This window comes from Colias philodice, chromosome 6 (assembly GCF_061535455.1).
Source record: "Colias philodice isolate Cphi_HAF_F1 chromosome 6, ilColPhil1 Martin Lab GWU primary, whole genome shotgun sequence".
NCBI classification, from domain to species: domain Eukaryota; kingdom Metazoa; phylum Arthropoda; class Insecta; order Lepidoptera; family Pieridae; genus Colias; species Colias philodice.
Window position 1 is genome coordinate 1,296,129 of NC_143091.1, and position 27,926 is coordinate 1,324,054.

The 27,926-nt window shown below is 34.3% G+C and overlaps 4 protein-coding genes and 1 non-coding gene across 8 annotated transcripts; 3 read left to right on the forward strand and 2 right to left on the reverse strand.

The window, feature by feature from the left end:
- Positions 1 to 2,487: 2,487 nt before the first annotated feature.
- On the reverse strand, positions 2,488 to 6,384 carry LOC149487458 (epidermal retinol dehydrogenase 2-like). Of its 4 annotated transcripts, XM_089696028.1 has the most exons (7): positions 6,367 to 6,384; positions 6,194 to 6,333; positions 5,793 to 5,837; positions 5,431 to 5,631; positions 4,743 to 5,072; positions 4,010 to 4,254; positions 2,488 to 3,392 (listed from the first exon to the last, which is right to left on the reverse strand). In XM_089696028.1, the coding sequence occupies exons 3-7, from the start codon at positions 5,793 to 5,795 to the stop codon at positions 3,200 to 3,202; spliced, it is 972 nt and encodes a 323-aa protein (XP_089552154.1). In that variant the 5' UTR covers positions 5,796 to 5,837; positions 6,194 to 6,333; positions 6,367 to 6,384; the 3' UTR covers positions 2,488 to 3,199. The 4 variants fall into 4 exon arrangements, with proteins under 4 accessions (XP_089552154.1, XP_089552156.1, XP_089552155.1 ...); XM_089696030.1 differs by lacking the exon at positions 5,793 to 5,837 and having other exon boundaries at positions 6,367 to 6,383; XM_089696029.1 differs by lacking the exons at positions 6,194 to 6,333; positions 6,367 to 6,384 and adding an exon at positions 5,949 to 6,126.
- Positions 6,385 to 6,724: 340 nt separating this feature from the next.
- LOC149487459 (BLOC-1-related complex subunit 8 homolog) lies at positions 6,725 to 8,302 on the forward strand. Its single transcript, XM_089695838.1, has 3 exons — positions 6,725 to 6,943; positions 7,222 to 7,399; positions 7,769 to 8,302. Exons 1-3 carry the CDS (start codon positions 6,892 to 6,894, stop codon positions 8,052 to 8,054), a joined length of 516 nt encoding a protein of 171 aa, XP_089551964.1. The 5' UTR covers positions 6,725 to 6,891; the 3' UTR covers positions 8,055 to 8,302.
- A 903-nt stretch (positions 8,303 to 9,205) lies between these two features.
- Positions 9,206 to 25,151, reverse strand: LOC149487460 (ATP-binding cassette sub-family A member 17-like). The gene is made up of 33 exons (XM_089696074.1): positions 25,066 to 25,151; positions 24,601 to 24,829; positions 23,929 to 24,045; positions 22,889 to 23,062; positions 21,768 to 21,923; positions 21,354 to 21,570; positions 20,629 to 20,815; positions 20,188 to 20,359; positions 19,885 to 19,995; positions 19,668 to 19,791; positions 19,208 to 19,368; positions 18,787 to 18,960; positions 18,249 to 18,314; positions 17,991 to 18,126; positions 17,463 to 17,715; positions 17,109 to 17,191; positions 16,865 to 16,977; positions 16,532 to 16,636; positions 16,062 to 16,147; positions 15,905 to 15,980; positions 15,714 to 15,818; positions 14,649 to 14,801; positions 14,162 to 14,275; positions 13,752 to 13,905; positions 13,482 to 13,604; positions 13,034 to 13,228; positions 12,538 to 12,813; positions 12,103 to 12,273; positions 11,913 to 11,983; positions 11,497 to 11,644; positions 10,786 to 10,996; positions 10,225 to 10,426; positions 9,206 to 9,723 (listed from the first exon to the last, which is right to left on the reverse strand). The coding sequence occupies exons 1-33, from the start codon at positions 25,149 to 25,151 to the stop codon at positions 9,394 to 9,396; spliced, it is 5,079 nt and encodes a 1,692-aa protein (XP_089552200.1). The 3' UTR covers positions 9,206 to 9,393.
- On the forward strand, positions 22,403 to 22,475 carry TRNAF-GAA (transfer RNA phenylalanine (anticodon GAA)). The gene has a single exon. It is a non-coding gene; the product is annotated as a tRNA-Phe (tRNA).
- A 1,532-nt stretch (positions 25,152 to 26,683) lies between the features above and the next one.
- Positions 26,684 to 27,789, forward strand: LOC149487462 (uncharacterized). The gene is made up of 2 exons (XM_089695839.1): positions 26,684 to 26,793; positions 27,344 to 27,789. The coding sequence occupies exons 1-2, from the start codon at positions 26,730 to 26,732 to the stop codon at positions 27,694 to 27,696; spliced, it is 417 nt and encodes a 138-aa protein (XP_089551965.1). The 5' UTR covers positions 26,684 to 26,729; the 3' UTR covers positions 27,697 to 27,789.
- Positions 27,790 to 27,926: the final 137 nt, after the last annotated feature.

Sequence of the window (27,926 nt, forward strand, 5' to 3'; positions counted from 1 at the left end):
TTGGAAGTGTCAACTCGAGTGTCAACTGGATTGTAAATTTACCGAAAAAAATTATTTGACTGGATACGAGTCTATTGGCCCCATTAAAGTGACATTTCACGATGCGGACGCTTCGAAATTTAGTAATTCTCATACACATTTAGATAATATAATCATTATTTCAATTTTATTAAAACTATTACAAGCGAGTCTGAGTTTGAGTATAGCTGCCGTCCAAAGCAAATTGCGATGAAATCAGTAATGTCCCATTCAGTGAAGTTTTAGAAAAAAGCGATTACAATATAATACAGGGTGGAAGGTTAAGATGGGGCATGAAGGGCAGGTACCTTAACCGTTGTAGCTACATGAAAACGTTCTTAGGAGACTATCCTTAAATTCTTGAGAAATTTTAATCTACATTCACAGATTTTTGAAAAAATGTACGGTCAGCAAGGAAATCGGCAGTTTTCAAAAAAAATTTTTTTGATGCCAATCGATCCAGTTTCTCATGGGGATCAAAACACTCTAAAAGACCAACTGAGGTATGAGTACTAGAAAAGTCAGAAATCGCGATAAACTATTTTCATTCATGAACAAGTAAAAAGACAAAGGCACAGCAACATAACATGCCAGCGACGCGGGGCGTGAGCGGGCGGTGGCTGGCAGCTCGTGCACGAGATGAAAAATTATGTAAATTTGAATATCGAACGAACACGACACATTTTTATGGCTTATGTAAACAATAACACATAGAAAACAAAAGTTACCAGAAGTCACTCTGTCTTCACTAAAAATGTCCTTAAATAATTTAGAACGTTTAGATCTGTTAGAGGCTTACTTTTTAAATAATAAAAACCCAACAGTTGCATTGGAATGGTACAGGAATAAATACCCAATGCGACATGAATACGTTGATAGCAATTTTAGCACTAATTGTAGAAGCATATCCCGAAATTTCTTCAAAACAAGTTGCCGTCGAAGTTGGTTGTTCGCACTGGATAGTTTTAAAAACATGGAAGAAATATGGCTACAAATGCTACCGCCATGGGCGATTAGTCCAAGCATTGCAATCTGGGGACTATGCACGCAGAGTTGCATTTTGCAGATGGTTACGGGGCAAATTTAGTAGAGATAATGATTTTATGAGTTTTCTATTAGCGCATCTTTTGTTGAATCACTTATTTTCTTAGTGAATGTGTGGAAATAGTTTTTCGCGATTTCTGACTTTTCTAGTACTCATACCTCAGTTGGTCTTTTAGAGTGTTTTGATCCCCATGAGAAACTGGATCGATTGGCATCAAAAAAATTTTTTTTGAAAACTGCCGATTTCCTTGCTGACCGTACATTTTTTCAAAAATCTGTGAATGCAGATTAAAATTTCTCAAGAATTTACGTAAATGTGACGTCATTGAATTTCGAATGCTGTGTTGGTTATCTATCTACACTTTTTTATTTACAATATCATTGGACCTTACTTTACCCGCTCCATACTAACCAAACAAACCAAAAATTTGCGTCATTTTAAGTTGCAGCTGGATTTAGGAATCAGACATTTTTGTTGACAAAGAAACCGGCCAAGTGCGATTCTGATTCACCCACCGAGAGTTCCGACTCCGATCAAACCTATTTTTTATTGTTTTATCTGAAAATTAATTTTCTCCTATATCTAAGACGTTCCTTTTTATCAAAATTTAAAATTCTTTGTTCGCTACTATTACTTACTCTATGGGGTAATAATGGGGAAGTACCTACCCTGGTGACCGCCTCCTTGGTACAGTGGTTGACGCGTGAGCGTAGAACCGAGGGGTCCTGGGTTCGATTCCCGGTGGAGACGAAGAAAAAAAAATGTCTCGGTCTGGCAGGACACAGAAGGCTGATCACCTACTTGTCCCTAAAGAAAATCGATCAGTGAAACAGATGTATGAATAATGCATCTGCCCTTTACCCCACTACGGGGACACGGGACTTCACTCACACACCTACCCTGGTAGGTTTTGCTTCCTTTGCGAATGTCAAGAATTTGAAGCATAAACGGCTGTATCTTTTGACTGTAGCTTACAAGTTTAATTTGAATATTTGAATATTTAATAAACAGAAACTAATAAGGAAAACAAAATACCACAATTCATTACAAAACTTTATTTTAAAGTCTCAGAAATTCTGTATAAAATAGCTTTACGAAAATACAATTAAACTAAAAAGCTTAAATCTATACTTATAATAAAAATGGAAATGATTTTTTATTAACTCTTGTTAAATATATTTTAAAATACTCTTTTTATACAAATAAAAAATAAATCTTACAAAATAATATTATAATAAGTCTTTTTTAATGCCTTATACATAGGAACTTACTATTTTTGGAGATCACATTATAAACTCTTTTCATTTAAATAATATATCAAAAATAAAAGCTCAAATTTGAATAGAAAATATTACACATCTTATCTTATCTTATAATGAGCTTCTTAAAATCTTTGTAACTGATAAATCTTATTATTTCTTTCCAATAAATCACTGAGATAACATTTCATGACCTTCATTTGTATAAGTATTACATATTAAAGATGGTTACCTTTTATAATTAATAACAAACAAATCAACACCTTTGGTTTGTAAGTGTTCAGTCTTAGATTTTCATTAAGACATCTATATAATATTCAGTATGGATCATGAACCCACATAAAGACAAAAAAAAAATAGCTGAAACATTTTAAAATCCTTAACTACATATTTGAAGAAAGGCTAATCTCAGTATGCATTGGCTTCAACATCATTCATGCATGATAGATTAAAAATGTTTTGTCAAACATTTTTTATATTTTCCGGGAAAAAATAGCAAAAATTGTTTTATCTCTGAATTACGTGCTATTTACTGGAATTCGATCTACCTAATACATCATAAATTACAATTAGACAAATAAATTATATCTTTTTACTTCCACACACATCTTAACCTTCAACATTGATACATAATAGTTCAGTTACATATAACATAAAACTTACGAGTTACGACGCAAGACTTTGTAGTAATCTAAACGATAGGCAATTTTTTAAAATTTCTTATCATTCCGATGAGAAATTTTTAAATAGAAAAACATTCTTATAGGTACTTATTTTCTCTCTGAACTGTAGGCACCTTTTTTACTTTCTAGTTCTATCATTTGAAATGCTTTTTGAATTAAAGAAAAATTCTGATAGGCATTTTATCATGGAAAATTTACCCAAAGTCTACCCCTGTATCTAGGAGATCTCTAATCAAAACGGTCGCTTTACGTGGAAGAATTCGTAATAAATGTCCGAGGTATACCAAATGTTTAGGCACAGATGCTTCTGGGTAATTTCTTCGGACACTCTCTAGAATGGATGTAGCAGCCCTATCTGGTGTTATTGTTCCGAAGTAGCTTGGTATCCTGAAATAAGAAATGTTTAGATTTTAGAGATTGCTGAATTTGATATCTAGTGAAATAGCGAATTATTTACCGAACATGATATTTAGTTGCTGTTACAGATACATGACATTCAAGCATACAAATGAATAGATTTGTTGTTAAAAAATAATGTTAAATATTAATTTAATGGGTATTCTTTCATTTGCCAATGTATGGTATGGTATTTTCTTAATTGCCTATTATTTAGTTCCATTGCTACAATTTTAAGCTGAAGCATAATAAGGTAGTGATTACATATCCGCCACATTTTTGGCACTGCATTGCTTTGTTATAGAATACTAGCTGTTCCCCGCGGTTTCACCCGCACTGCTCCGCTCCTGTTGGTCTTAGCGTGATGATATATATAGCCTATAGCCTTCCTCGATACATGGGCTATCTAACACCAAAAGAATTATTCAAATCGGACCAGTAGTTCCTGAGATTAGCGCGTTCAAACAAACAAACTCTTCAGCTTTATAATATTAGTATAGATAAAGGATTCTGATGAATGCAACAATTAATTTAGCAATAGTAAACTAATACAATTGCTAAAATAACTTATTTAATTATGTATTTTGTTATATGTACTATGTACTCACTTCAGCCTCACATCCGAGTTGTTATCCACAATAAACGGATATATATGTGACAGTGTTACATGCACTCCTGTAATTTTATTCACTCGTAGATCTTCCATCAAGGATTCCGCTAAGCCTTGTACAGCGAATTGTGCGACACTGAGCGGCATTCTATCCTTTATGTAGCTTAGACCTGCTACAGATGTTAACGCTACTATGTGACCGTGGTTTTTGGCTTTCATTTTCGGCATGAACTGGTCTATGAGCTGGAATTTATTTAAAAAAAGATTAGAATAATTGAGTATTTGTCTAAGGTTAAAAAAAAGACATGTGGCACTCGGGGAGTGCCGCGGTAAAGCTATTGCATAGCATGCCTTCAAGCCACACCTCCGAGCCCGTCGGAGTGGGGAGCGTGAGGTTTTTCGTTACGGAATTTCTCGATTCGGTCCCCGCGCTCAAGGCCCGCGATAGAAGCTATGCAATAGCTTAAAAAGATTGCTGGTTTCTTAAAAATATCAAAATAGGCTCCTTTTAAATGGGTATGATTAAAAAATGCAAACTAAATTTCTATAAATTTTGATTAAATCATGTCACTGTTTAGTTGTTTTTAATTCAAGAAGAAATAAACCATTTAACATATTAAAATGTCAAAGATACCTTCAGTTTCAATATCCATTAATATAGACTGTATTAAAAATGAAAAGTCCAGAACATTAATAAAAAAAATGAATAGAATACAGCTTATAATTCTTACCCAAAAGTACGAAGTCAATGTCAAATCCAGTGTATCATGTATATTTTGGGGAGGCTGTGTGATCAAAGATCTTGGGCTTGGTATACCACAACAGTAAAACAGCATACTAACAAAGCCCAAATCGACTTTAATGTGCGAAGCAAGTTCTATAATATTTTCCTTCTTAGTAATATCACATGTGTATCCATAAACTGCATTACTACTTTGTTTTATATAATCTATAGTTTTTTCATTATTTTCCTCATTGATATCCACACATATTACTGTAGCACCTAGATCAGCTAACTGTATAGCTATAGAACGGCCAACGCCTCTGCCAGCACCAATAACCTTGAATGATAGTAAATAGGATGTTACTTACTAGATAGTACAAAGTTTAAAATGATCAAACGACCAGCAAATCCAGAAACCAAGGTTTGTGTGCAGACTATAAACTATAAAAAATTAAAAACTATATAAACTATAAAACTATAATACCTAAATACCTAATAAATTATTATACATTGAAAATTTCACCTCTTTCTATTCAATTGATCAATGATAATATTGCATAGCAAATAGATACATCTTAGAAAATTTACATTCAAAGATTGCACGTTCATGTGCATGTTCGCTCTACACATAAATCGCTATTTCATATTGTTCATTTAGTTTTTATTAATTGTAATAAAATATGATAGTTACTTACCAATGCAGTTTCATTTTCCAAAGACTTCATAGGTGGTGGTATAAAGAATTCATATACAGACTCAATTATGGCATAAATTGTGTTCAAGTACACCCATACTGCGTCCACCACAAGAACACAGAATGAATACAACCTGAGCAGCATTTGGAATGGTAACATGGGATTTAAGATGGTCGTTAATATACTGGTGTTTTCTGACGACTGAAAAAAAACTTTAGCTAAATTATCTGCCTAATAAATATTACTTAATAATTAAGCAATATGTAATATAAATAAATATAAGCACACTCAAAAGTCTACTAATAAAGCAAATATTATTATTTATTTTATAAAATACAGAGGGTATTTATAAAAGTACTCACCATGATTGAATTTGTAGTTAAAAGTTATAAAAGGTTTAAATACAACTAAAAGAAATATATTATGTTAGTACCTACACCTTGATAATGAACAATATAAGTTTTACAATTAATTAATTTCATAGATTAATAAATTATCGATACTGATTGTTCAATCACCTTGACTTTTTAATATAAGCAGGTTAACGAGCTATTATATTATTATAAACGGATCTTATTAACGTCAAGTGCACATAATGCACGATAAGCTGATAAAATAAAATTAGTCAAAGATAAAACATAATATCAAACAATGTAAAATATATATTTCGCTTACAATGTGCAGCGGATACATATAACATAAAACATTGTCTATTTGTCTAATAAATATTAATACCCTATTTAACTACATATTAGATACTTACATTTTTTGTACAATATCCTGAATCTAAGTAGAATTTTTTGGATTGAACAGAAATATTATTATGTAAAATGTAAATAAATATTTTTAATTTTATATGAATAGTCAACGATTTGTCAATAGACCAAACCACAGGAAACAAATCTATTGAAATCTCGATTGAAATAAATAATTAACGGTCGTTCAAAAATTAGAAAAATGATAATAATGTCATCGGACTTTGGAGTCACAGAGTGCTGATAGCTGATATGGAGCTGAATAGCTGATTCATTCGTATTCGGGATTATTAAATAGCAGATTAGAATAAGTTGAAAAAATATGCCCATCATTAGCCTAATCGAAGTTACGAAAAAAAATTAGGTGCGGCCACAAAATATGTACACAACGGCCGTAAAAATTATAATAAATGCCACGGCCGTTCGCGTTGGTTTTTAACATTTTTAAACATTGACTCATCATAATCTGTGGCTTGTCACTTGTCAAATATCAGCTGTGCAGTGTGCAGCTCATGTGCAGCTGACGGCAGCTGATATATTTTGTTGTGTTCATTGGTGTTCATTTGACATTTTGTTTTCCTGAGTTTTCTACTTGATCGAAAAAAATTTATCGCTACATTTATTGTGTATGAATATTTATTTTTTTTCAAATTGGATCATTTTCGTGAGGTTTAAAGTCTAAAGACGTTACTATTCTATTGGAACAATGGCGTTTGTTTATCAAGGAGATGCTGATTTAGAAACAAAAGCAAAAAAAGGTTTGTGATCTTTTTCGCATGTATTTTCTTATTTTAAAGTCAATAATAAACTGTTAAATGTAATGAAAATTGCAGGGTAATATAATTTCAAAAATTGTGAAGTTGTGTTTCCGATTATGAATACGGTGTTGATATTGTAGTTAGAGAATATACAGATTTTGATCACAAACACACTCTCATTACATCTATATTATTAAACCTAATCCGCAACAATCCCAAAGCCAACAAAAAAACAACAAAAAATCATAAATTTAAAACTTATTCTTTTTTTATTACAGCGGCAGAAAGAATATCAGAAAACATGCATATTGTAGCAAACGAACCGTCCCTAGCTTTATATCGACTACAGGAGCATGTGAGGAAAGCTTTGCCTCCAATGGTTGAAAGAAGAGTAGAAGTGACCAAACTCCAACATGAACTTCAGGGTCGATGTTATGATGTGGAATATGCTTTGAAGTAAGCCAGGATAACATATGATTTATAATATCATATATCTACTTCTACCCATTATGTTGGTACTACTCCTATATGAAATTTGCAAAAATCTATATCAAATTTCTAACGATTCAAATCAACTGTATTTTTATTGTATAAATGCACTTGATTGTTCTCTTTCTTTTACTCAGATTTAATTTGAACACCATGTAATCTATTGCTAGTTTATAAAATAATTCTATTGAAAGTTTGCCTTGCAGAGATTACTATAAGCAATGAGACCACTTATTTTATAAGTAGATGTTTCTTTTATGTGTTTATTCAATAAATTGTATTATATTTAAAATTGTATGGTACATGATTGCTTATTTTACTCTACAATCTTTTCAGTGCTGTAAAATCCATGGACGCTGCTGCAACCAGCTTCCAGAACATTCAAGAAATGCTGAAGCAGGCAATATTTTTAAAACAACAGTTAAAATATGAGGAGACTAGGAGAAATAAAAAAGTTACAAATTCTGTGTACAAACGTCTCTCTGCTCATATTGTTCTTGATCTGCCAGACTTGTCTGATTTCTCTATGGTTCGTGAGACAACCAATAGAATAGAGAATATGATGGCTCACGCTAGGGGGTCTAATGCTGAGTTACATAGGTCTCATACTACATTACATTAGACTGAATAGTGTGTTACCTATAGTGGTCATATTTGGTAGGATTTCTATATTTTAACAGTGTGAGTTACACTGTTTAGCATTGGAACATTTGAAATAACTTTGCAAGACTAGTCAGTTTTCTCAAAAAGTAATGGATACAGTGGATGTATTATTTTCTTTAACTTAATTACTAATAAGAAATAACTTATTAAATAATTTCTTATAGTTATTGAATAATCAAATGAGACGATTCCCATATAGTCAGTGGGAATTTTTATATCTTGTCATATTAGGGCCGGCGCCCACTGCCGGCACGGCACGGCATGGCACGGCAGAGCATCCCGCGGCGTGCAATGGCATCCCGCGGCATGCCGTGGCATCCTGCTAAAAGCCCCACTAATGCTGCATAAGTTTCAACCTTATTTCAACTACTTAGCAATCATAATTCCTCGACCCCAAAGCAAGACACGTCATGCCGCCGCATCCTGCGGCGTGCCGCGTCATGCTGCAGCATCCTGCGATACGTCGCGGCATCGTGGCATCGAAATAAAGTAACTTGAATTCTCAACTGATTGAAATAAGATTCAAAATAACTTCATTAGTAATAAAATCCTCTGCCCTGCCATGCCACGCCGTGCCGGCAGTGGGCGCCGGCCCTAACTTCCTTCTAGTCATATTTATCTACATAAATATACATCTACATGCATGTAGTTGTATTTTTCAGCACTTGTAACACTATTTGATTAAATTATAATATATTTCGGTGGTTGAGGTCTATTTAACAATGATAGTTTACAATCTAAAACAGTTCTAATACTGGCTTTGGTGCATTGCTCACATAAGTGTTAACTCTTAATCATTTTATATATATTTTCTATTATAGAAACTTATTTCTTAGGTGATAGCACTAAAAATTATGCAGTATTATTTTTATTATGGGTATTATAAAAACCATTGGTCTGAAGCTAGATTTTGTATCTTTTGTATTTTAGTGTGCTTTAAGTTTATATTTTTTGTTCCTTGTGCCATAAACCTGATTTGACCATCAGATTTTTGTTATACTGTCAGTGAAGGAAGAATTTGTATATTTTAGGGTAGGTATTTGTTTAAAATAGCTTATCATGCACTAATAATAAGGATTTAAATGAAATATCTGTATTATTGTATGCAAAATTGCTTTATTAACACAATATTATTCTTGCCTAACCTCACGCTTATTTTAACAAAATAAATTAAATTTAAAAACAGATATGTTTTACTTCTTTACAATATCATTAAATATATTAACAATGCCAACTAACATGCTTCACGTCATAAAGCTTATAATATCTTTTTTAATCTGTGGTTACCATTAATTATTTTATCTATGGAAAATAACAGACCATGGCAACTCTTTAAGCTTGGTTATGGAATACTTCTTTTCAAACGGTCTTAACTTCGCCAGGGCTTGTTTATTTGGCCTTTTCTTTGGCTTTGATTGGCACAAATACTTAGTAAAAATAGACTTTGGTTCCACATCATCCATTTGGCCAGATTCACTGCTTAATATGCTATTGTATATGTAGTCTATGGGCACAGACGACACAACGTATGAATACACATTGTGATTTTCAGCTTGTAGCTTTTCCATCTTTTCGAAAATTGTTGCCCAAGTCAAATCGGCGTCTAAAACTTGTACGTTAGCGAGTACCTGTGAAAATAACAATATTAATAAGATATAGAAAAGGTATTTTTGTATATTTTATATATTATTATTTAGCTAATAGTTATTTAAACTTATTTACTTTTGACGTGACAACGTCTTAAATTAGGTTGCGACTGGGAGTCACTTATGAAAAAGTGTAACGCTCGGTAACGTTACGATGAGTCACCGAACGAGAGAGAGGTCCGCCGAATGCCTTGCGTCTCTCTCCCACTCAACTATGATCGAGAAAAAGACGTTGTCACGTAAAATCTTCGCCCGTAAAACCGACTTTACAGGCAACCATTTTTTAATCCACTATCCAAGAGCCAAAATGTTTATTGAAACCAGACGTGATATCAACCACCATCTACTTGAATAACGAGATGAATTATGGCGAAAATAATTCCCATAGGTCACTGTCTCTACAGTGGGAATAAAAATAGGCTGATGTGTCATAACTATGACACTATTATGCATTCTAAAAGTTAAACTAAAGCTCTAATATACCTCAGTTACATCATTGATTATAAACATCTTGAAATATTTCGAGAACATTCTCTCCACATCGATTTCGTTCTTGAGATGTACCACTACGGTATACCCCTTGTCGCTATACCGCTCTATTAGATTGTCCACGTAGTCTATATCGTAGATGCCGCCATTCACGAATATGGCGAGGCGATTCGTGATCGGCATGTGGCTTTCAACACTGGTGAAAATAAGAAACAATATTTTTTCCTGCCCAGCCTGTACGGAATTCCTACTAACTTTAGAATTCATCTGTGAGGAAAAGGTTCAGAGGAGTGATGCTATAAAGTAGAAGACAATTAACTATCATTAACTAACTATTAACTATCAGAAAATTTACTTATCAAACAGTAATTTACTTATCAAACAGTAAGTAACTTTGAACGATTTACGCAATCGACGCATAGTCTTATAAATAATAATGGGTTCTTTCCAAGTAAGCAGTACCTAACTAAGTGTTGTCTGATGTTTCTAGAGAACACTAGTTTTTTTTTCTTATAAATCTCAAAACGCACAACAGTTCCTTTGTATTATGTTCACCTGCTAGAACAGACAAGTATAGCATGTCCACGTTTCCTCAACTTATGGATGATTGAGTACATAGCTCGCTGCACGGAGTACTTCTGGTATGCCGTGCATTCATCCAGGATTATAACTGGAGGGGCTCCAATTACTGCAGCGGCGAAATGTATGCGCGTTTGTTCGTTGGGTTCCAGGTATTGAATGAGCTTGTATGTGAAATTGTGCAATTCTGGAATATATAAGTAAGTGAAGTCCCATGTCCCCAAGTGGGGTAAGGGGCGGATGCATTATACATCTGTTTCACTGATCAATTTTCTTTAGGAACAAGTAGGGTGATCAGCCTTCTGTGTCCTACCAGACCAAGACATTTTTTTTCTTCGTCTCCACCGGGAATCGAACCCAGGACCCCTCAGTGCTACGCTAACGCGTCAACCACTATGCCAAGGAGGCGGTCGAATATATAGATTTGGTAAAAAGTAAACATGCTGAATATTGTTTCATCTTGAAGTTGGGAGCTGAACCTGAATTATGTATTTAATTTGTACACTATTATTATCATCAGAGTTTCGAATTTTATTACTTTTAGCAAAAGTTTTATAGAACTGTAAAGACAAAAAAGATTAGCGAATTGAGAACCTCCGTCGATTGTCCTCCTCGTCGTTTGGAACAGAACAAGAGCCTTTTAAACTGAGAAAACTGACTTAATTAGAAAATAATTAATATCATTACCAAGCGCATCAATATAATTGCTAATCTCCTTCCTCACGTCCGATCTTGGCACTCCACGAAGCACTGCTATGAGAGCCAGCGCATCGTACACTGTCATCCAATGAGGCAGAGGGTTGTGGCGACAACTTAGGCTTATTTGACGACTATACTGTAATATTGAAGTTAATCTTAATACTATTATAAAGGCGAAAGTTTGTATGGATGTATAGATGTTTGTTACTCTTTCATGATTGTTGGATTAACATATAGGATAGGTTTTATCCCGGAAATCCCACGGGAACGGGAACTATGCGGGTTTTCCTTTGAAAACGCGGGCGAAGCCGCGGGCGGAAATCTAGTAATTATTATGTATGTGACCCAACCAACTAGCTTAACTAATTAAATTGCATAGCCTTTTGGGCCTGAATGTTTATTACCTGATATGGATTTCTATCCAAACTCCATTTTGACATGCTCCATAGTTTGCCTTCGTTGGGCAATTTTAAGCCTGAAAGAAAAACTCGTAAACTAAAGAATAGTTAAAAATTCTCTGACAAAATCTGACCGATGTAAGTAGGTAGATAGTACTTAACGAAATCGAAAAAAATATAAATATTATATTCTTACCAGCCAGTAACTCGCAAAGCTTCAGTCTTCCATGGTGAAGTAAACCAGATAATGCCAATGCTTCACCCCTGCCAATCCCCAAATTAATATGTTTGATCACATATTTCCCATAGTGTAGTTGAGATACATTGGACGCGAGAAGATACTCTCCGAATGTGTCCCTTTTGATTGCTAAAAAGGACAGTTACATTATTATTTAATTAAATAAAGGTACCTATAATAAGTATAGGTACGGATAGCAAACATCGTAAATCGTAATTAAACTAGAGTAACTAACTTAGTTTTGAGAATTTAGCATCAAAGATGTTAACTCTTTCCATAAATATGACTATGTGTAGGTGTAGACATGGATTATTTTTATAATCAAACCTTTTAGCCTTTTATATTATAATTGCAAAACTATATATCTACGATAATATAATGAGTGAAACTAACATGTTTTAGATCGCATCTCTATAGTTTTATTCACGACATCTTCCTTTTCTTGTAACACACCCAACGATTCCACACTAGTTTCCTTTTTATCAAGATATATCCATTTGCATATAACATAAGAGCAGAACCTTTGTATATATTTATATTCCCATATAAGCAGAATGGTTGCGAAAACAATGGCTATAGAGAACATAGCAAATATCTCCATGCGGACTCCAGGCGCGTTTTGGAGATAATACTGCCTCGAGAAACATTGCTGCAGGACGCCGCATTTTGCTGTAGAACAATAATACATAAATATAAAATAACCATAGTTTCAGTAGTGTTTTTGTGTTTCGTAGTATCTACCTACTTCCGTCAGAAGTGAAACTTCTTTTGGCAAGATACCAAAATCGTCGCCACACTCCATTACGTGGCGGTATTGCCATGACGCAACCTTGAAATTTTACTCTCAACGCGTCTAAAGAAGTTTCAATTTTAAAAAATGTTTACTTACGACAGCATTTGTGGAGAGTTTTCGACGAGCAGAGATTTCGCCGTTTGAATATATGGCATTCGCTATTATATAGAAAGATTTTCTTGATCTTAATTAAAGCGTACGCCATATTAAATTGCGGCGAGAAACTTAGGAAATTCAGGGCATAATCAAGAGCATTACCGTAAAACAATTTAGCTAATACTGTGGTTTCACCTGAAACAGCAATTTGATTATACTTGTTTATGTAGTAAAAACTAAAAATGGACGAGAAAAACTATACACAAGGTCACTGTTAAGAGGTACTGTAACTGTAAGTTACTGTTTAGTTATGTATACTCCACCTTAGGCCGTATGTGTACAACTTAGCATAAGGCGAATCTACATGCCTACCTAGATACTAGGTACCTACCACAGGTACCTACTAAAACAATACAACTACGTAGCAATAATTAAAATCGCATCTTACCAAAAACGATATTCACCATGATGAATATCATGGAATTTAGAGCTGCACGTGGGCCCAAGCTAAATAGATAGGCTTGAGGTATGCAACCGATTCCATATACCGCCAATATCACTGTTATTATTGCTGCAAATATAATCATAGCTCTGTTTGATGTTTGACGTATGAAAATAGAAAACAACATTATTTTAATTGTACTACTACGATTTCGACTGCTGAGCCACCATTTCTTTTTTAACCATTAATGATTTCATTAAAAGCTGCTACACTTACCTATATCAGACACGCCAAAATAGAAGGGAGCCACTAAAGTCATGATTCCCACAATTGCCCCCGACATCACAGCCACAAGAATCCAATAGAGAATAAGATCACATAGAAACATTGAGAACCAGTAGCGAAGTGGAGAGAAGTTTATTGTATAGCACTGAAATTATCAAATTAGTCTTTTGCTATTATTCATTGAACAAAAATGGGACACACATCTCTATCTGTTACACGTTTATGACAAGGCAGGTAGCAGGAAGGCACCAATAAAATTTACCGCGGAGATAGAGACAGTAGAGCTGTGACTAAACATGGGCATTTTTCAAAAATTAACTGGCGCAAATTTATTTTCTTTTAGCTTATTGATGGAAAGGAAAAAACCTTAAAGAAGTAAACATTTTCATTAGTAACAGTACCTGTGTATGCCTTATAAACCCGCTCTCCAAAGATGGTATCAGAATCATGTGTGATATTGTTAGAATCAGCAGGAATTGTATAAATATAGGCGGGTGTTCTGCGTACTTTACCCACTGAAATCGAAAATGGTAATAGACTATATTAACACAGTTATAATTTTAAAAATAACTTTGTATCATCTTCCAGAAAAAAAAGACGTGTGGCACTCGGGGACTGCCGCGGTAAAGCTACTGAGCATGCCTTCAAGCCACACCTCCGTGTCCGTCGGAATGGGGAGCGTGAGGTTTTTCGTTACGCAATTTCTGGATTCGGTCCCCGCGCTCAAGGCCCGCGATAGAAGCTATGCAATAGCTTAAAAATATTCTTTATAATTTAAATATTTTTTTAGATGGTACAGGCACACAACTAAATAATATGTTAGTGTGCGTTCTACACAAAACAAAATAGTAGGTAGACAAAACTAATTAAAATCTTAATTATACTTACTGGAGTAAGATCCAACGCTAGTGGGTCATCAGTGACCTGAATAGTGGTGTCTGGGGCCATGGTGTAATGCCTCATCAGCGCCATGTATACGCGAGCTAAAGATCGCGCAGCTGCTCCGTGGTCGTAATGTATTGGACTGTATAATACTTTTATCTGGAATATTTTATGAAGTTACTCATTGATGAAATGGAGTCTTTTACAGGGGAAAGGCTATGTGACATTTTTTACCGTAACCAGGTTGTTAAGCCTTATGCAATGTTTTCGTTTCTCATAGACATGTGTAAAACATGTTGTATACAAAATTTGATACATGTAGGATAACTTATATGAAACTTGTTGGTTGAAAACTTCTAGTTGCCTGATCTAAGTTGCCTACATGTTTATGATCTCTTGTTTTTGTTGTAGCAATACTTGTAGAATTCGAGACAAATTCAGTCGTACCTACTTTTATAACTTCTATTAAAAAAAAAACTTGTGATATGTATGTATGTTGAAAACTTTATCCAACAAACATGGATACAGTTTAAAACTTGTTTGTTACTAGTATTATACAGAAATTGCAATAAAATAAACAATACTTATCTAAACCACGACTGTGTTTTGTAGGTGAGAACGCTATCAATGGATCAGACAAGTTCTACCATGTCACAGACTTCAGTGTAAACGCAAATGTGTTTTATACTTGTATAAATACTTGTTGGCTACAAAGTGTGAACGAAAGAATGTTTGAGACAGTCTCAATACATGTGAAAAATAAATAATTATGTTTTGAAAAGTATTCTACAAGTTTTGTATCAAACTAGTATTTAACTTGTTTCTTGGTGAAAACGAGGGGTATCAATCACTACATAGTATAAAACAAAGTCAAAGTCGCTTTCTCTGTCTCTATGTCCCTATGTATGCTTAAATCTTTAAAATGACGCAACGGATTTGGATGCGGTTAAAATAGATAGAGTGGTTCGCAAAGCGGGCGAAGCCGCGGGTGGAAAGCTAGTATAAATTATAAAGTAGTATACACTAATTACGGTATATGGACGATTTAAATACGATAAAATAATAGCTTACCGATATTATGTCGCTAATGGATGATACTTCCATTCCATAAGCGAACATGTAAACATAATGTTGGGGGGAGTCTATGGCCCTAGTCACCAGATATTCCGAGATACTCTAAAATTTAAAATGATAATTCAAATTGTTACAAAATTATTGAGCCTTTTATTTTGAAATACAATAAATAAAAGTTATATTTTTACTTCTGTATGTTGTAGAGCGGTGTAGGCCATATTTTCAATTTCTTTTTCCGTTGCGTTTGTTTCGGATAACACGTATCTATGGCAATATATTTGAAATTTTAAAAACCCGTATGAAAAAAAAATATACATCTCTATGTCAAAAAATAAATTAACTAACGCATTGGCTATCGATTGAGCGGCGCTTGAATTATCAGATTGTAACACCAATGTCGTTTTCTGTTCTAACGCTTCCACTGTCAAAATCTAAAATAAGAAATAGATACAGTAGGTACAATACAAAATATATCGAGTTTTCATTATGATTATGAGTGATTTGTTTTATTTTGCATAAAAAATACAGGACTGGAGAAAATTTAAATCTAACGAGTTACTTAAATTAAAATATGAAATTAGATATTATGTAGCTGCTGAAAGCGAGAAGATTTTATTTATTTCTTTGGCTGAACGTTCTACTCTCCGTCCGGTTTCAAAAATTCATCATCAGTGTTAGATAGCCCATTTATTAACGGAGGTTGTAGGCTATATCATCACACTAAGACCAATAGAGGGAAAGCAGTGCGGGTAAAACCGCGGGACATAGCTAGTCATATAAATGTAGAAGATTATAAAGTAGCAAGTTATTCATACATCACCGTGCAGAATCTTTTTAGCAACTCGATCGTGTTCTATATCAGTCAGAACTTGCGACAATGATAAACCGATGAACACTCCAGCAATTAATGCAGACAACACCTGTAAGTCAAAAAAATGTTTTAATTTTGTACTTATCTGTGTAACTCCAAAAAACCTCCGGGGCCTACAAAGTATCTGTAATCCTAAATCACTTTCTCTAGTGGCCGAATAAATTGAATCTTTTGAAGGTAGAGCTCATGTTATGTAAGCATGCATTATAGCAAGAAATTCGAAATTAAATTACTAAAACTTTAATAATATTATAGTAATAACATAAAAGTATATTACCGTGCTGACTAAAATAACTCGGTAGTGTCGATAAAACGAAGTGAACTTCTGTCCAATGTACGTCAAATGAGTAACATTCTTAAATTGTACATCTTCTCTTTCAGGATTTTCATCTAAAATGAGAAAGAAAATATTTCTTAAATATATTTCTAATGTGAAAACGCTATATTACAACAAAACAACTATTACTGAATTATTTATTTATAAGAATGTGGATAGGTAAATTAGGTATGTCTTTAATTACCCATTAGATGTGCTAGAGCTGTTCTAGAAAGTTCGTGAGTCTCGGGTGTTCCGTGTATCGAAGCCCGAGATTCAAAGATAGCTCTGTAAAGTAAGATTAAATATTTTAATAATATTAATTTATTTAATATGAGGCAAGAATATGCTGAGGTAGGTACGCATTTTTTCTTTCTTTTTACTATATTACTAGCTATTCTACATCAATAAAACAAACAAAAATCTAAATCTGTCATCCCTAATTTGACACTGTTTCATTACCTATATCGATTTGTGGTCCACTTTGTGACTCAATAAATTGTCTGGAAAATTAAAGTTAATTGTCATACCTGCCTACCTATATAGTGGAGCTATTTACCTGTTACAAACCTCCTCCGAATCAGCAATGCTAATAGAGATCGATAGAATGCCGTATTTAGATTCATTATCATTCAGAGTTTTAACAAAATCCGCTACTTTCCCAGTAGGTCGTGTAGGAACTCGCAATATCAGTAAGGTACCCAAATGGGCCCTTACAGTTGCTCCCACTTCTGAAGCTTTATCTAATAATTCATCCTTCCCTTCAATGTATCTATTCTTTCTGAATGTTATTCTTAGTCTGTATTCTCGGCCTGAAATAGGTATTTAAATACGTCTTATTTGCTCTATCGTTTTTGAAGTGAAAACTTCTTTAGCGGCGTTGAGACTTGAGCACTTTTTCTGTAATGGGTATAAAATCTTAAACTCGCGTCAGGACACATGACCTGATCGAAAAAGCGTAAGAGGGATACCATTCCAAAATATTAAACATGCTCAACGTTAATAATCAAGTTTTCACTTCTGCCGGCACTCCCGGAGTGCAACCCGTCTTTTTTTTTATAAATTACAGTATCAAAGGGATTCTTACCGTATTTGAAAAACATATAAGCGGGAGTTCCTCCAAAAACCAAGGATCTGTTGTCAAAAATAAACACACGGTCTGCATACTCCATATACACACTGGCATAACTAACTTTTATCAAAGTGATGTATTTTCTATATAGCTAAAACATTAAAATTTAAAAAGAAGAATAGAAATTGTAACGTAACTAAGTAACCAATATAAAATTATTCATGAAAGTTTACTATTTATTTTTCCAAACAAAATGATAATGATAAGATGTACCATAATTTTATCCTTGATAACCGCTGTATAATGTGGATCCCCAGTGAAATGAGGTATTATAATTATCTGCAAAATGAGTTAATTTGTACAAACACTTATAACAAGTTTATTATAAACTCATGAAATTATTGTAATGTCACCACTCCTTGATATTCGTTAGAGTACAAAGTTTTAATTAAACATGTTCGTTTCAACTTTAAACTGGGTTAAATATCGAGCCTATAGAAACAATTACATAGGCACAAACATACAGGTGAAGCTGATAAAAGAGTGTTTAAAAGCCCATGATTGATTTGAAATATATATTTAAATCTATACTAATACTAATATTATAAAGCTGAAGAGTTTGTTTGTTTGTTTGTTTGTTTGAACGCGCTAATCTCGGGAACTACTGGTCCGATTTGAAAAATTCTTTCGGTGTTAGATAGCCCATTTATCGAGGAAGGTTATAGGTTATATATCATCACGTTACGACAAACAGGACTGGAGCCACGGGGGTGAAACCGCGCGAAGCAGCTAGTTTATAATATATAGGTACCCTAGGCTCCAAAAGCATTGCAATCGCCCAACACAGCTGTCCTTTATAATATCCGTCTAAATTCCGTATGTACTCCCTCTTCACTCCCTCCAAACCGCACTCTTTGAGGAGATATTTCGATCGCAAATGTCCATACTCCGACACGTATTGGCTTGTTTCGTTCCAAAGACAGAGCTTTGAAATATACAAATATGATTTATTTGATTAACAAAATAGAAGTTTATTTTTAATCGATGAACGACCAAACTTCCTTAAATTAGGAAAAATAATTTAATTTAAACACTACGCTCACTGAAGCATTTTAAACTATTAAAAAGATGGAAAAGACGGTCAAAATTAATAAAATTCAGAACGTCTTGGTAAATCGTTCTCAATTATTGCTACTGAATGTATAAATATAATTTATAAATTGAGAGCTTACAGAAACAAAGAATATAAAGTGCTCTTCTACCGTCAGATCATCAATAAGAAATTCACTGCGATGACAATAGCCCATCATTGTCTGCATTGACATTAGATTCAGTCCAGGCCTTAGCTCCTCACCGAGGATGTTAATACTGCCTTTGTCAGGAAGAGTCAATCCTAAAGCAAATTGTTTAAAATTACCGAAGCAAAATATACCTATATGTTGATGATTTCCTTGGATATCTACTTTTGGTATCGATTTGATATTATGAAATTCAATTTATCGACATCATTACCTAGTCTTCGGAAAATAGTGCGAGGAATTGTGAGGAAACGTGTGACATCTACTTAACCAAATGGTCCGCGTGGTGATTATAAACTAAAACATAAAAAGCCTATGTTCGTGCAGAGGGGAAAAATAAGCGTTATTTTATTTTTTATTTTTGGTAATCCAATGATGCATATAAACTACTTACCCGTGATAAGATCTTCAAATGTGGTCATCATTTTCACTTGTATGAGTTCTGCGTGGAGAATCGTAAACTCGCCCCGGTAAATATCTAACGTTATATTATTTAGAACGGGACGATCCATTATACTCTAAAAAGGACAATTTGAAGAACATTATGAAAATATGTACGGTCTATATTACAAGATAGTTATATTATATGCCTATGTAAATGTAAAATGTACCTTGGACACGTTACGCATACTAATAGCCTTCGCTACTAATTCGTCTACCTCTTGCAATTTGTCCCGTTCCCTGCCAGTCGGATTTTCAATTTTATGCAGCACGTTTACATCCTAAATAAAACGACATAAATGTTTCAAAAGTATGTTAATTTAACTGATGCTTTCTCGTACTTGAAACGACTTTTAAGCGCATGAAATTCAATGTGATTAAATTTTCAAGCTTTCTGCGTACTTTTCCACAACTTTTATAGACTGTTGTAAAATTTTCAAAATATGATTTTGAGATAGAGATTCAATATCTACCTCAACTTTCTTGAACAGAACCGTCTTCCATGACACTTCTCCACCTATTGCTATCTGTTTTACCGTGCGCTGCAATAACATCAACACGCTGAAGTATGCGGCTATCAAGAAGAGCCAGAAGAACGTCGTAAATATTATCGACTGTCCCTCCCAGTGGTTTTCCTCTGAAAATGTAATATTAATTTTGTACCTGCACAAAGTTTTAACAAAAGATGATTTTTTGTTTTGTTTTTACGCTAATATTAATCAACCTTTACGATATGAAGCTAATTATGTGTTTTCTTGATTGTTGTGGGCTTTTGCCAAGACAATTAGCTGCTATCAAATTCATTCCATAGTAGTTAAAAAAGTAGTTTTAAATTTTATTGTAACAAGTGTGATACAATAATTATAAAAGATTATTATTATCGTATGCTTATCAAAAGCTCTAAGTTGATTTATTCCTCACGTCCAGTCTGCAGCAGCGCGAACTCATTCATAGCGTGGTGGAGCCCCAGAGGCGGTATGATCACATGCAAGAGGAAGGTAAGCGCTGGGTGCGCCGAGTCGATCTGGTGGTGGATGATCAGCTCCGCCACGAACATCTGCATCAGTGTGAACAGTGTCGTCCATACGATTGCCACCCACGCTGTAAATGTTGCGTTAAAGGTCAAATCATTCTAAAATCTAAATATTATTTTTCAGTTTTTAATTGAGTAATTGAGTAATGAGTAATGATCATTTTAGAGGTTTTGTTAATGAGATGTTATACCTATACAATTTTTTTTGCAAACGTTCACTTAAACCTACTACATTTATCAAAATAATCTGCTACAGTACCTATTGTACAAAAATTAATAGGTTATGACATTTTATACACCAAAAAAACTTTATTCACCCGTGTGAAAAACCCGCGCCTCTCAATTACTCATATAAAACTTTTCTGAATTGATTCTTGGTTTGTATAATACTAGCTTTCCGCCCGCGGCCTCGCCCGCCTTGTCTAAAATATAATAAATTATATACTAAAACCTTCCTCTTGAATCACTCTATCTATTAAAAAAACCGCATCAAAATCCGTTGCGTAGTTTTAAAGATTTAAGCATACATGAGTAGGGACATAGGGACAGAGAAAGCGACTTTGTTTTATACTATGTAGTGATATCAACATCTGTAGGTACACTCACCTGTATCATGAAACATAGACATGATCATCGCCAACATGATCATAACCGACACGTACGCGAGCAGTATCACGAAGCTGTACAGCAGGTGGATCCACCTGAAGATCAGCAGCAGACACGTGCTACCGAGCAGGCAGACAGGTAGAACTGTGAGGTAGGCGTACACCAGCCAGCCGAGATACATGGATGAATAGGCCACGTTGCGGAGGCGGAGGGCGCGCTATAAGTACAATAGTAGAAAGGAGAGGAGTTAAAATCGGTGGTAAATGTTAAAAATTTGTAATGACGATTCGAAAGTGCTTCTAAAAGAAGTATATTTGAATAAATTAATGTTTAAGTTTCAGTTTGAGTTTAAAAGTGAGTGAAATTAGAAGAAAAATAATTACCTACAACTAACACAGATTTAGAAAAGCCAACCTTAAATCTATTGATAGTCTCCTTAACAACCAGAGCTTGAGTTTCCAAAACTGGTGGTAACAAAGCCAGAGTAAAGCACAGAAGAATCCCCGAGATTGCTTGCCGCACTCTGTTCTCTTGCATTAATGGTGATACCGGCATGGACACCAAGCTTAACTGGAAAATGATAAAATTAAGAAAATGTTTGAGCAACTCAATGCAAAGCGCTTATTTTGTCAGCAACTGCAAAATTGATGAATTCAAGAGTTTTCTCCAGCTCGTATACTGTGTAAATTCAGTTAGGCTACATAGAGAAAATAAAGACTATTTTACGGATTTTAATTGAATGTGATTTGAATTAAACAGAGTTTTTTGAAGGGATTTAGTATTTACCTATAATGTATATGAGCGTGTCATTGTGCTATTGTAGGTCAGTAACAGTAATTTAAATGCGATTCATAAAAGTACATAAGAATTCGAATGGTACTTAACTATTATATTCTGAACTTAATTCTTTGAGAGACAAGCCAAAATTGTAGCTTTAGTCGTTACAGTAGTGGTAGCCTATTGTATATATTTTGTGACTGTTTTATAATATTGTGATAAGTTATTATTGAATAAACAAATTAATCGATAATTTCAAATAGATATTCATCGCCGAAATAGCTCAGTTGGGAGAGCGTTAGACTGAAGATCTAAAGGTCCCCGGTTCAATCCCGGGTTTCGGCAATCTTTCTTTTGTTAATTTAAAAAATCTTTCAAAAAATATTATTTATACCTAAGCTATGCTTAGACCATTCTCTAAGAAGCTACGTATTATATTTTGAGCATGACTTTAATATCTCAACATGTTTTGAAGCGCCTTCTGTATAAGAATAGCAAACATGAGAAACGTCGTTCATGCCGCGCCGTCTACTCAACTACTTTGCTTTTCTCCGTTAAAATACCAAATAATGCATGCCTTGCATCAAATATCAAATAGGCTATTAGATATTATCAGCAAATGGTGAAAACAAAAGAGCAAATACAAAAACTAAAGTATTCAGCAAATCAAATCACAAATACACATACAAATGTTCTCGTTAACGGTACGAATACTTAGACGATATTTTTTGTTGTTTCATCTAATTAGTAATTATTACCTCATATGAAGGTGGTGTAGCACTGACATGTTCCAGCAGTGCTTCGCTGACAGCAAGCTGGACGGCCAGGAAACCACTTCTCAGGTGAGGGTTGTGAGACACCGTGTTTTCTGGCCTAGTTGCGTAGCGAGCTCGCTCTGTACTACGAATGCTGAATCTCCACATTCTGTTCACCTTTATGGTTATTTTGTGTAATTGATAATCATATATCGATTCAAAATGAAGAATATACGGTTCAAAGTTAGACTCTACTTCGTTTATGGGAATGGCGGTAAAAACTAGAAACAAACGCATTCATTGTAAATGCAAATAATTTGGAAAATCCAAAAGTGCACGCCTCATAATTTTTTTTAATAAATATTTATTGATTATTATTTTTGTTTATTTAATAACAATTAAACCACATCGAATCAGACCCTGAAAAATGAATGGGTTCTATTCCTGAGCATACTCAAGCGTAAGAGAAAAAAAAGACTCGATTAGTAAAGTATTTCGGTCGCTATCGTGTTAACAAGGAAAAGGATCCGCACATACAGACACACGGACGTCCAAGACAGAACTTTTTTAAACTGTTTTTTAACTAGTTTAAATAACAAAAATGACATCAAAAATATCATGAACGTTAAAAATAGTGTTTTTTCTTAATATGTGTGTGTATGTATTATCTTACAAGTGCAATGTATGATACATAAAGACATTTTAAGTTTGAAAAATCAGATGTTTTGCGCGAAGTGACAGTAGTACCCACCTCAACGCTTCGCTTATGAGGCGTGCAATAACTACCTAAGTTCGATTTTTTCAATTCAGTTTTTTTTCGTTATAAAATTTGATCATAGCATTTATAATATAGGTACGCAAATTAAAAATAAGATGTTAAAATTTTGTTGTTTCTCATGCGATCTTTAAAAAAAACATAGCCAACATCGTCTATTGACACTTCAAAGTTCAAAACACGAGTTGGATGTCGCACGATGTCCACAGATAATATAATATAGTTAGGTACTAGGTATAGCGTCTATTTTGCGTCTTTAAAACATTACCTCTAGCTTCCAAATAACCCATATGATTGGGTTATTTATCGGTGTACCCTGAGACCGATTGTACAGCATATTGTTAAGGTCATCCTCGGTCGACGCACTCATTGTATCTGCAAATATCTAAGTTCTTAGAATCATTAAGTGGCATAGTATCGCCGAATAAATAGGTAATAATATTATGTACATACACTTGTAAAGAGCTTTGAAAAACCTCGCGCTGTTAACCAACACTCAGGGCTAATGTACTGACGACAAATATGTCTTTCGGAGAATTATTGAATGATAACTACTGTGTTGATAAATATGTATGTGGTTTACTTTTTGTGACATCAATAAGCGACAGTGGAAGAACGGATGAAATGAAATAAGGGAACAGTTTCTTGATAGAGATCGAAATAGAGAGCTACCTACTAAGTGCATAATAAATAATGTAATTTACTTGCTTTCCAGTCAAAAGCAGAAATTCTAGGTTCGATACTAAACAACGATTATCAATCTATTATGCTACAACATGTTGCACATAATATCATAATCAAACTATTGCTAAAATAGTTAATCACTATCGCTTAAAACACGCTGCTAAAACGTTCGCTGACAACCTCAGCTTACAACCACAGTCAGTATAATACTATCTACGACTTAACTTCCAACTAACTGTTCGTATAACATACCGACACCCAACCGCCTAGCAGCCTTGTTCATGATATACGTATACGGGGGGATGTCAGGCGCATATCCGAGTATATTCTGCGTGTTGAGAGACGCTATGATGTCAGCAGACGTTAGCGGTGGTTCTGGTATCGCTTCGATTGGCGTCATGAACACAGGCTTCGCGATGTACACAGATATGGAATAGAGGCAGAGGGCGAATAATGTTTCCATTACTAGCATGCGCCATCTACGTCTGGGAAGAATTTTTTAAATTATGATAGGTATTACACGCTTCAAAAGTAGGCTACTGTAATATTTGCTCTGAATAATAACTAGACGGTCAAATACAGGACTGTATGTAGGTAGTTCTACTAACATACCTAGTGCATATAAAAACTATCATCTACTTAATAATAATTTTTATCTTATCCATATACATAGCTCTGACGCACGACTGGCACATTTCCAATTACGAGATCAGCTACTTACTGTCTTTGGAGATAAGACTTCCAAAATAATGTGCTGCAATGTCTCTGAAATCGGCTGTGGATAGATTTTTTCTCCTCCGCTGTCATTATTTTTCTTCATTTACTCTTATTCAAGAAAGTGTAACAATAATATTTTCACCTAGGATTTATTGACCATTCATTCATGTCAAAACGAATACTGACATACTGACATTGTGTTGATTTACTTTTTACTCGATAATGAGTTCTTATTGCACTTCTATTACATACATAATACAAAACTTGTATACTAAGGCCGCGTTTCCATCTGCAAGAAAACTTTCGCAAGAAATGTCCGTCAGTCTGTCTGACAGCAACTTGCAAGTCTACTTGCAGTTGCAGGTGGAAACGCGGAATTAGACTTGCAAGCTGCTGTAGACAGACTCTCGGACATTTCTTGCGGAAGTTTCTTGCAGATGGACAGGCGGCCTAAGCTTGTAGGCTTGTAGGCACTGCAGATAAAACATAGTAGGTACCTATTACATTACATAATTTATGTACACATGGGCTAAAATAGTCTTGTATCTCGTTCCATTTATCAGTTGCCGATCCACGATGTCATACGTTCTACTCTACAACTCTAGATTTTTATATGATAACTAGCGGTCCGCCCCGGCTTCGCCCGTGGTACATGTTTATGTTTTCTTTCCATAAAAACCATCCTCGTACTTTAAGGAATATTGTAAAAAAATAATGTTCGAAATCGGTCCACCCGTTCACGCGTGATGTCGTGACCAAGGGAAATAGGGATTCATTTGTATATATAGAGATAATTATTATTCTAAGTAATTATTATGAACAAATATAATATAATATGTTCGTATTGTACATTCCAAAGATTCCAATGTAAAGCCTTAAACCTTGTCAAGGACTTATCGATAGTTAATTATTAAGCAAATATTATTTCGAAATAGAACGCGAATTTGGTAATACCCGCTAACGAGTCCACATGAATACAATAAACAGTTATGTTTTAATTTTACATGGGTTCCGTATATTCGTAATATTGTGCTATTACGTAATCTACAATTTGAAAATATGTATATAATAATTATATAGCTGAAGAGTTTGTTTGTTTGAACACGCCAATCTCTGGAACTATACTGAACTGATTTCAACATTTCACGGTTGGATATGTACGTGAAACGTGAGTGCTGTATGCTATATTACTTTAAGATAGTTTAACTTTAAATATAAAAATTTACTTACGCTACCTACGGTATTAGTAATTGGACATAAGATACATAATAGATATTATGTATTCACCTACTTTCATGTAAAAATCACTTCGATTCTTGTTCTAGTTTGTAAAAGTTTCTAATAAGGACTAAGGAAATTCAAGTCATATGAACTTGTTTTTCATATATTCTAAAGGAATTCCAAAACACAAGAACATTAAACACGGCGTAATATTATATTTTAAATTAAATTAAAAATTTCCCAATATTACCACTGTAAGCTGACCTCTTGCTTACCTATACTATGAGATAACTATGGTTCATTTTATACTGGTATTGTATCGGTTACTGCCGGGTTGTGTACTATGCTAATACAACCAAGTACATAAATGTATGGTTGTAATTATATAAATGGATGATATCATATATTTTATGTCAGTTTATGTAGAGCTTATATGGTGCGTTCAAAATGATTCGTTATATTTATGTGTGTGTTTGTGTTTTGCTCATAATATCTGGACTATCACAAGCAGGTTTGTTGATTTTAGACAAACACTAGCGGCCCGCCCCGGCTTCGCCCGTGGTACATATGAAAAATAGATGTTGGCCGATTCTCAGACACCCGATATGCACAGAAAATTTCATGAGAATCGGTCCACTCGTTTCGGAGGAGTATGCAGACTAACATTGTGACACGAGAATTTTATATATAAGATATATATTGAAAAAATTGCACCCTCTATTTCGTAAACACAATGAGATAGAGATTTGGACAGAGCATTTAAATAATTATAATTATGAATAGAGACAAAGTGAATAGTGAAAAAGTGATTATTAGCTTTATATTAAAGCTAGACTAGATTAACACTTCTTTACTGTGAAAGAATATTCTTCCTGAAAAATGTATATCTAAGTAGGATAGCATAAATAAATCAAAAACTTTGCTCAAATATATATTTTTTAAATTTCATTGAGATAAATCTTGTTAAAAGATTCTTAACACTTTAATCTACTAAAACATTACAATCTAAATATTTTATTGATATAATAATATAATAACTACCATAAATAAATTACTTGCAGGTATTCGTATAGCCCGTTCCCCGCAGTTTGGGTACAGCCAAGCGAGTTCTAGCGCGAGCTCTGGTTTCGGCGGGCCCTATGGAGGGTACTCTCCGATACGACCCTTATTTGGCGGTGGCGGTTACGGCGGAGGCGGTTTCGGTGGAGGCGGTTACGGCGGCGGCGGTTATGGCGGCGGTGGTTTCGGACCTGGCGGGGGCTTCGGACCCGGCGGGGGCTTCGGACCTGGCGGGGGCTTTGGACCTGGATTCGGTGGTTTTGGTGGAGGTTCCCTGAGCGTATCGAAGAGTGTCAGTATCGGTGCAGGAGGCGGAGCCCAATCCAGCTCTGGTGCCTTCTCTTTTGGCAAATGATAATAAATACCTAATAAATGTACTGGAAGACTGCAAATTGTACTTGTTACATTGGATGTTAAATAACGTGTTAATAGAGACATATTTAATAAATTGTTATTTGTGTTTTAATAATGTTAATGTTGTTAAAATAACAATTAAAAAATAAGTACATGTTGTATTTTACCCTAGAAGAAAAACACTACACGAAAGTTTCAAAATATATATCCAAACCTATAAGATATCATATT

Coding starts and splice junctions, on each gene's coding strand:
- LOC149487459 (XM_089695838.1), top strand. CDS start 6,892: ATGGCGTTTGTTTATCAAGGAGATGCTGATTTAGAAACAAAAGCAAAA. Junction 6,944..7,221: donor AGAAACAAAAGCAAAAAAAG/GTTTGTGATCTT, acceptor TTTTTATTACAG/CGGCAGAAAGAATATCAGAA. Junction 7,400..7,768: donor GATGTGGAATATGCTTTGAA/GTAAGCCAGGAT, acceptor CAATCTTTTCAG/TGCTGTAAAATCCATGGACG.
- LOC149487458 (XM_089696028.1), bottom strand. Junction 5,073..5,430: donor TGGAAAATGAAACTGCATTG/GTAAGTAACTAT, acceptor CTATCATTCAAG/GTTATTGGTGCTGGCAGAGG. Junction 4,255..4,742: donor CATTGACTTCGTACTTTTGG/GTAAGAATTATA, acceptor AATAAATTCCAG/CTCATAGACCAGTTCATGCC.
- LOC149487460 (XM_089696074.1), bottom strand. CDS start 25,151: ATGACAGCGGAGGAGAAAAAATCTATCCACAGCCGATTTCAGAGACAT. Junction 19,369..19,667: donor ATTTGAAGATCTTATCACGG/GTAAGTAGTTTA, acceptor AATTTGCTTTAG/GATTGACTCTTCCTGACAAA. Junction 17,716..17,990: donor TTATATGTTTTTCAAATACG/GTAAGAATCCCT, acceptor TACCTATTTCAG/GCCGAGAATACAGACTAAGA.
- LOC149487462 (XM_089695839.1), top strand. CDS start 26,730: ATGATTCGTTATATTTATGTGTGTGTTTGTGTTTTGCTCATAATATCT. Junction 26,794..27,343: donor ATCTGGACTATCACAAGCAG/GTTTGTTGATTT, acceptor AATTACTTGCAG/GTATTCGTATAGCCCGTTCC.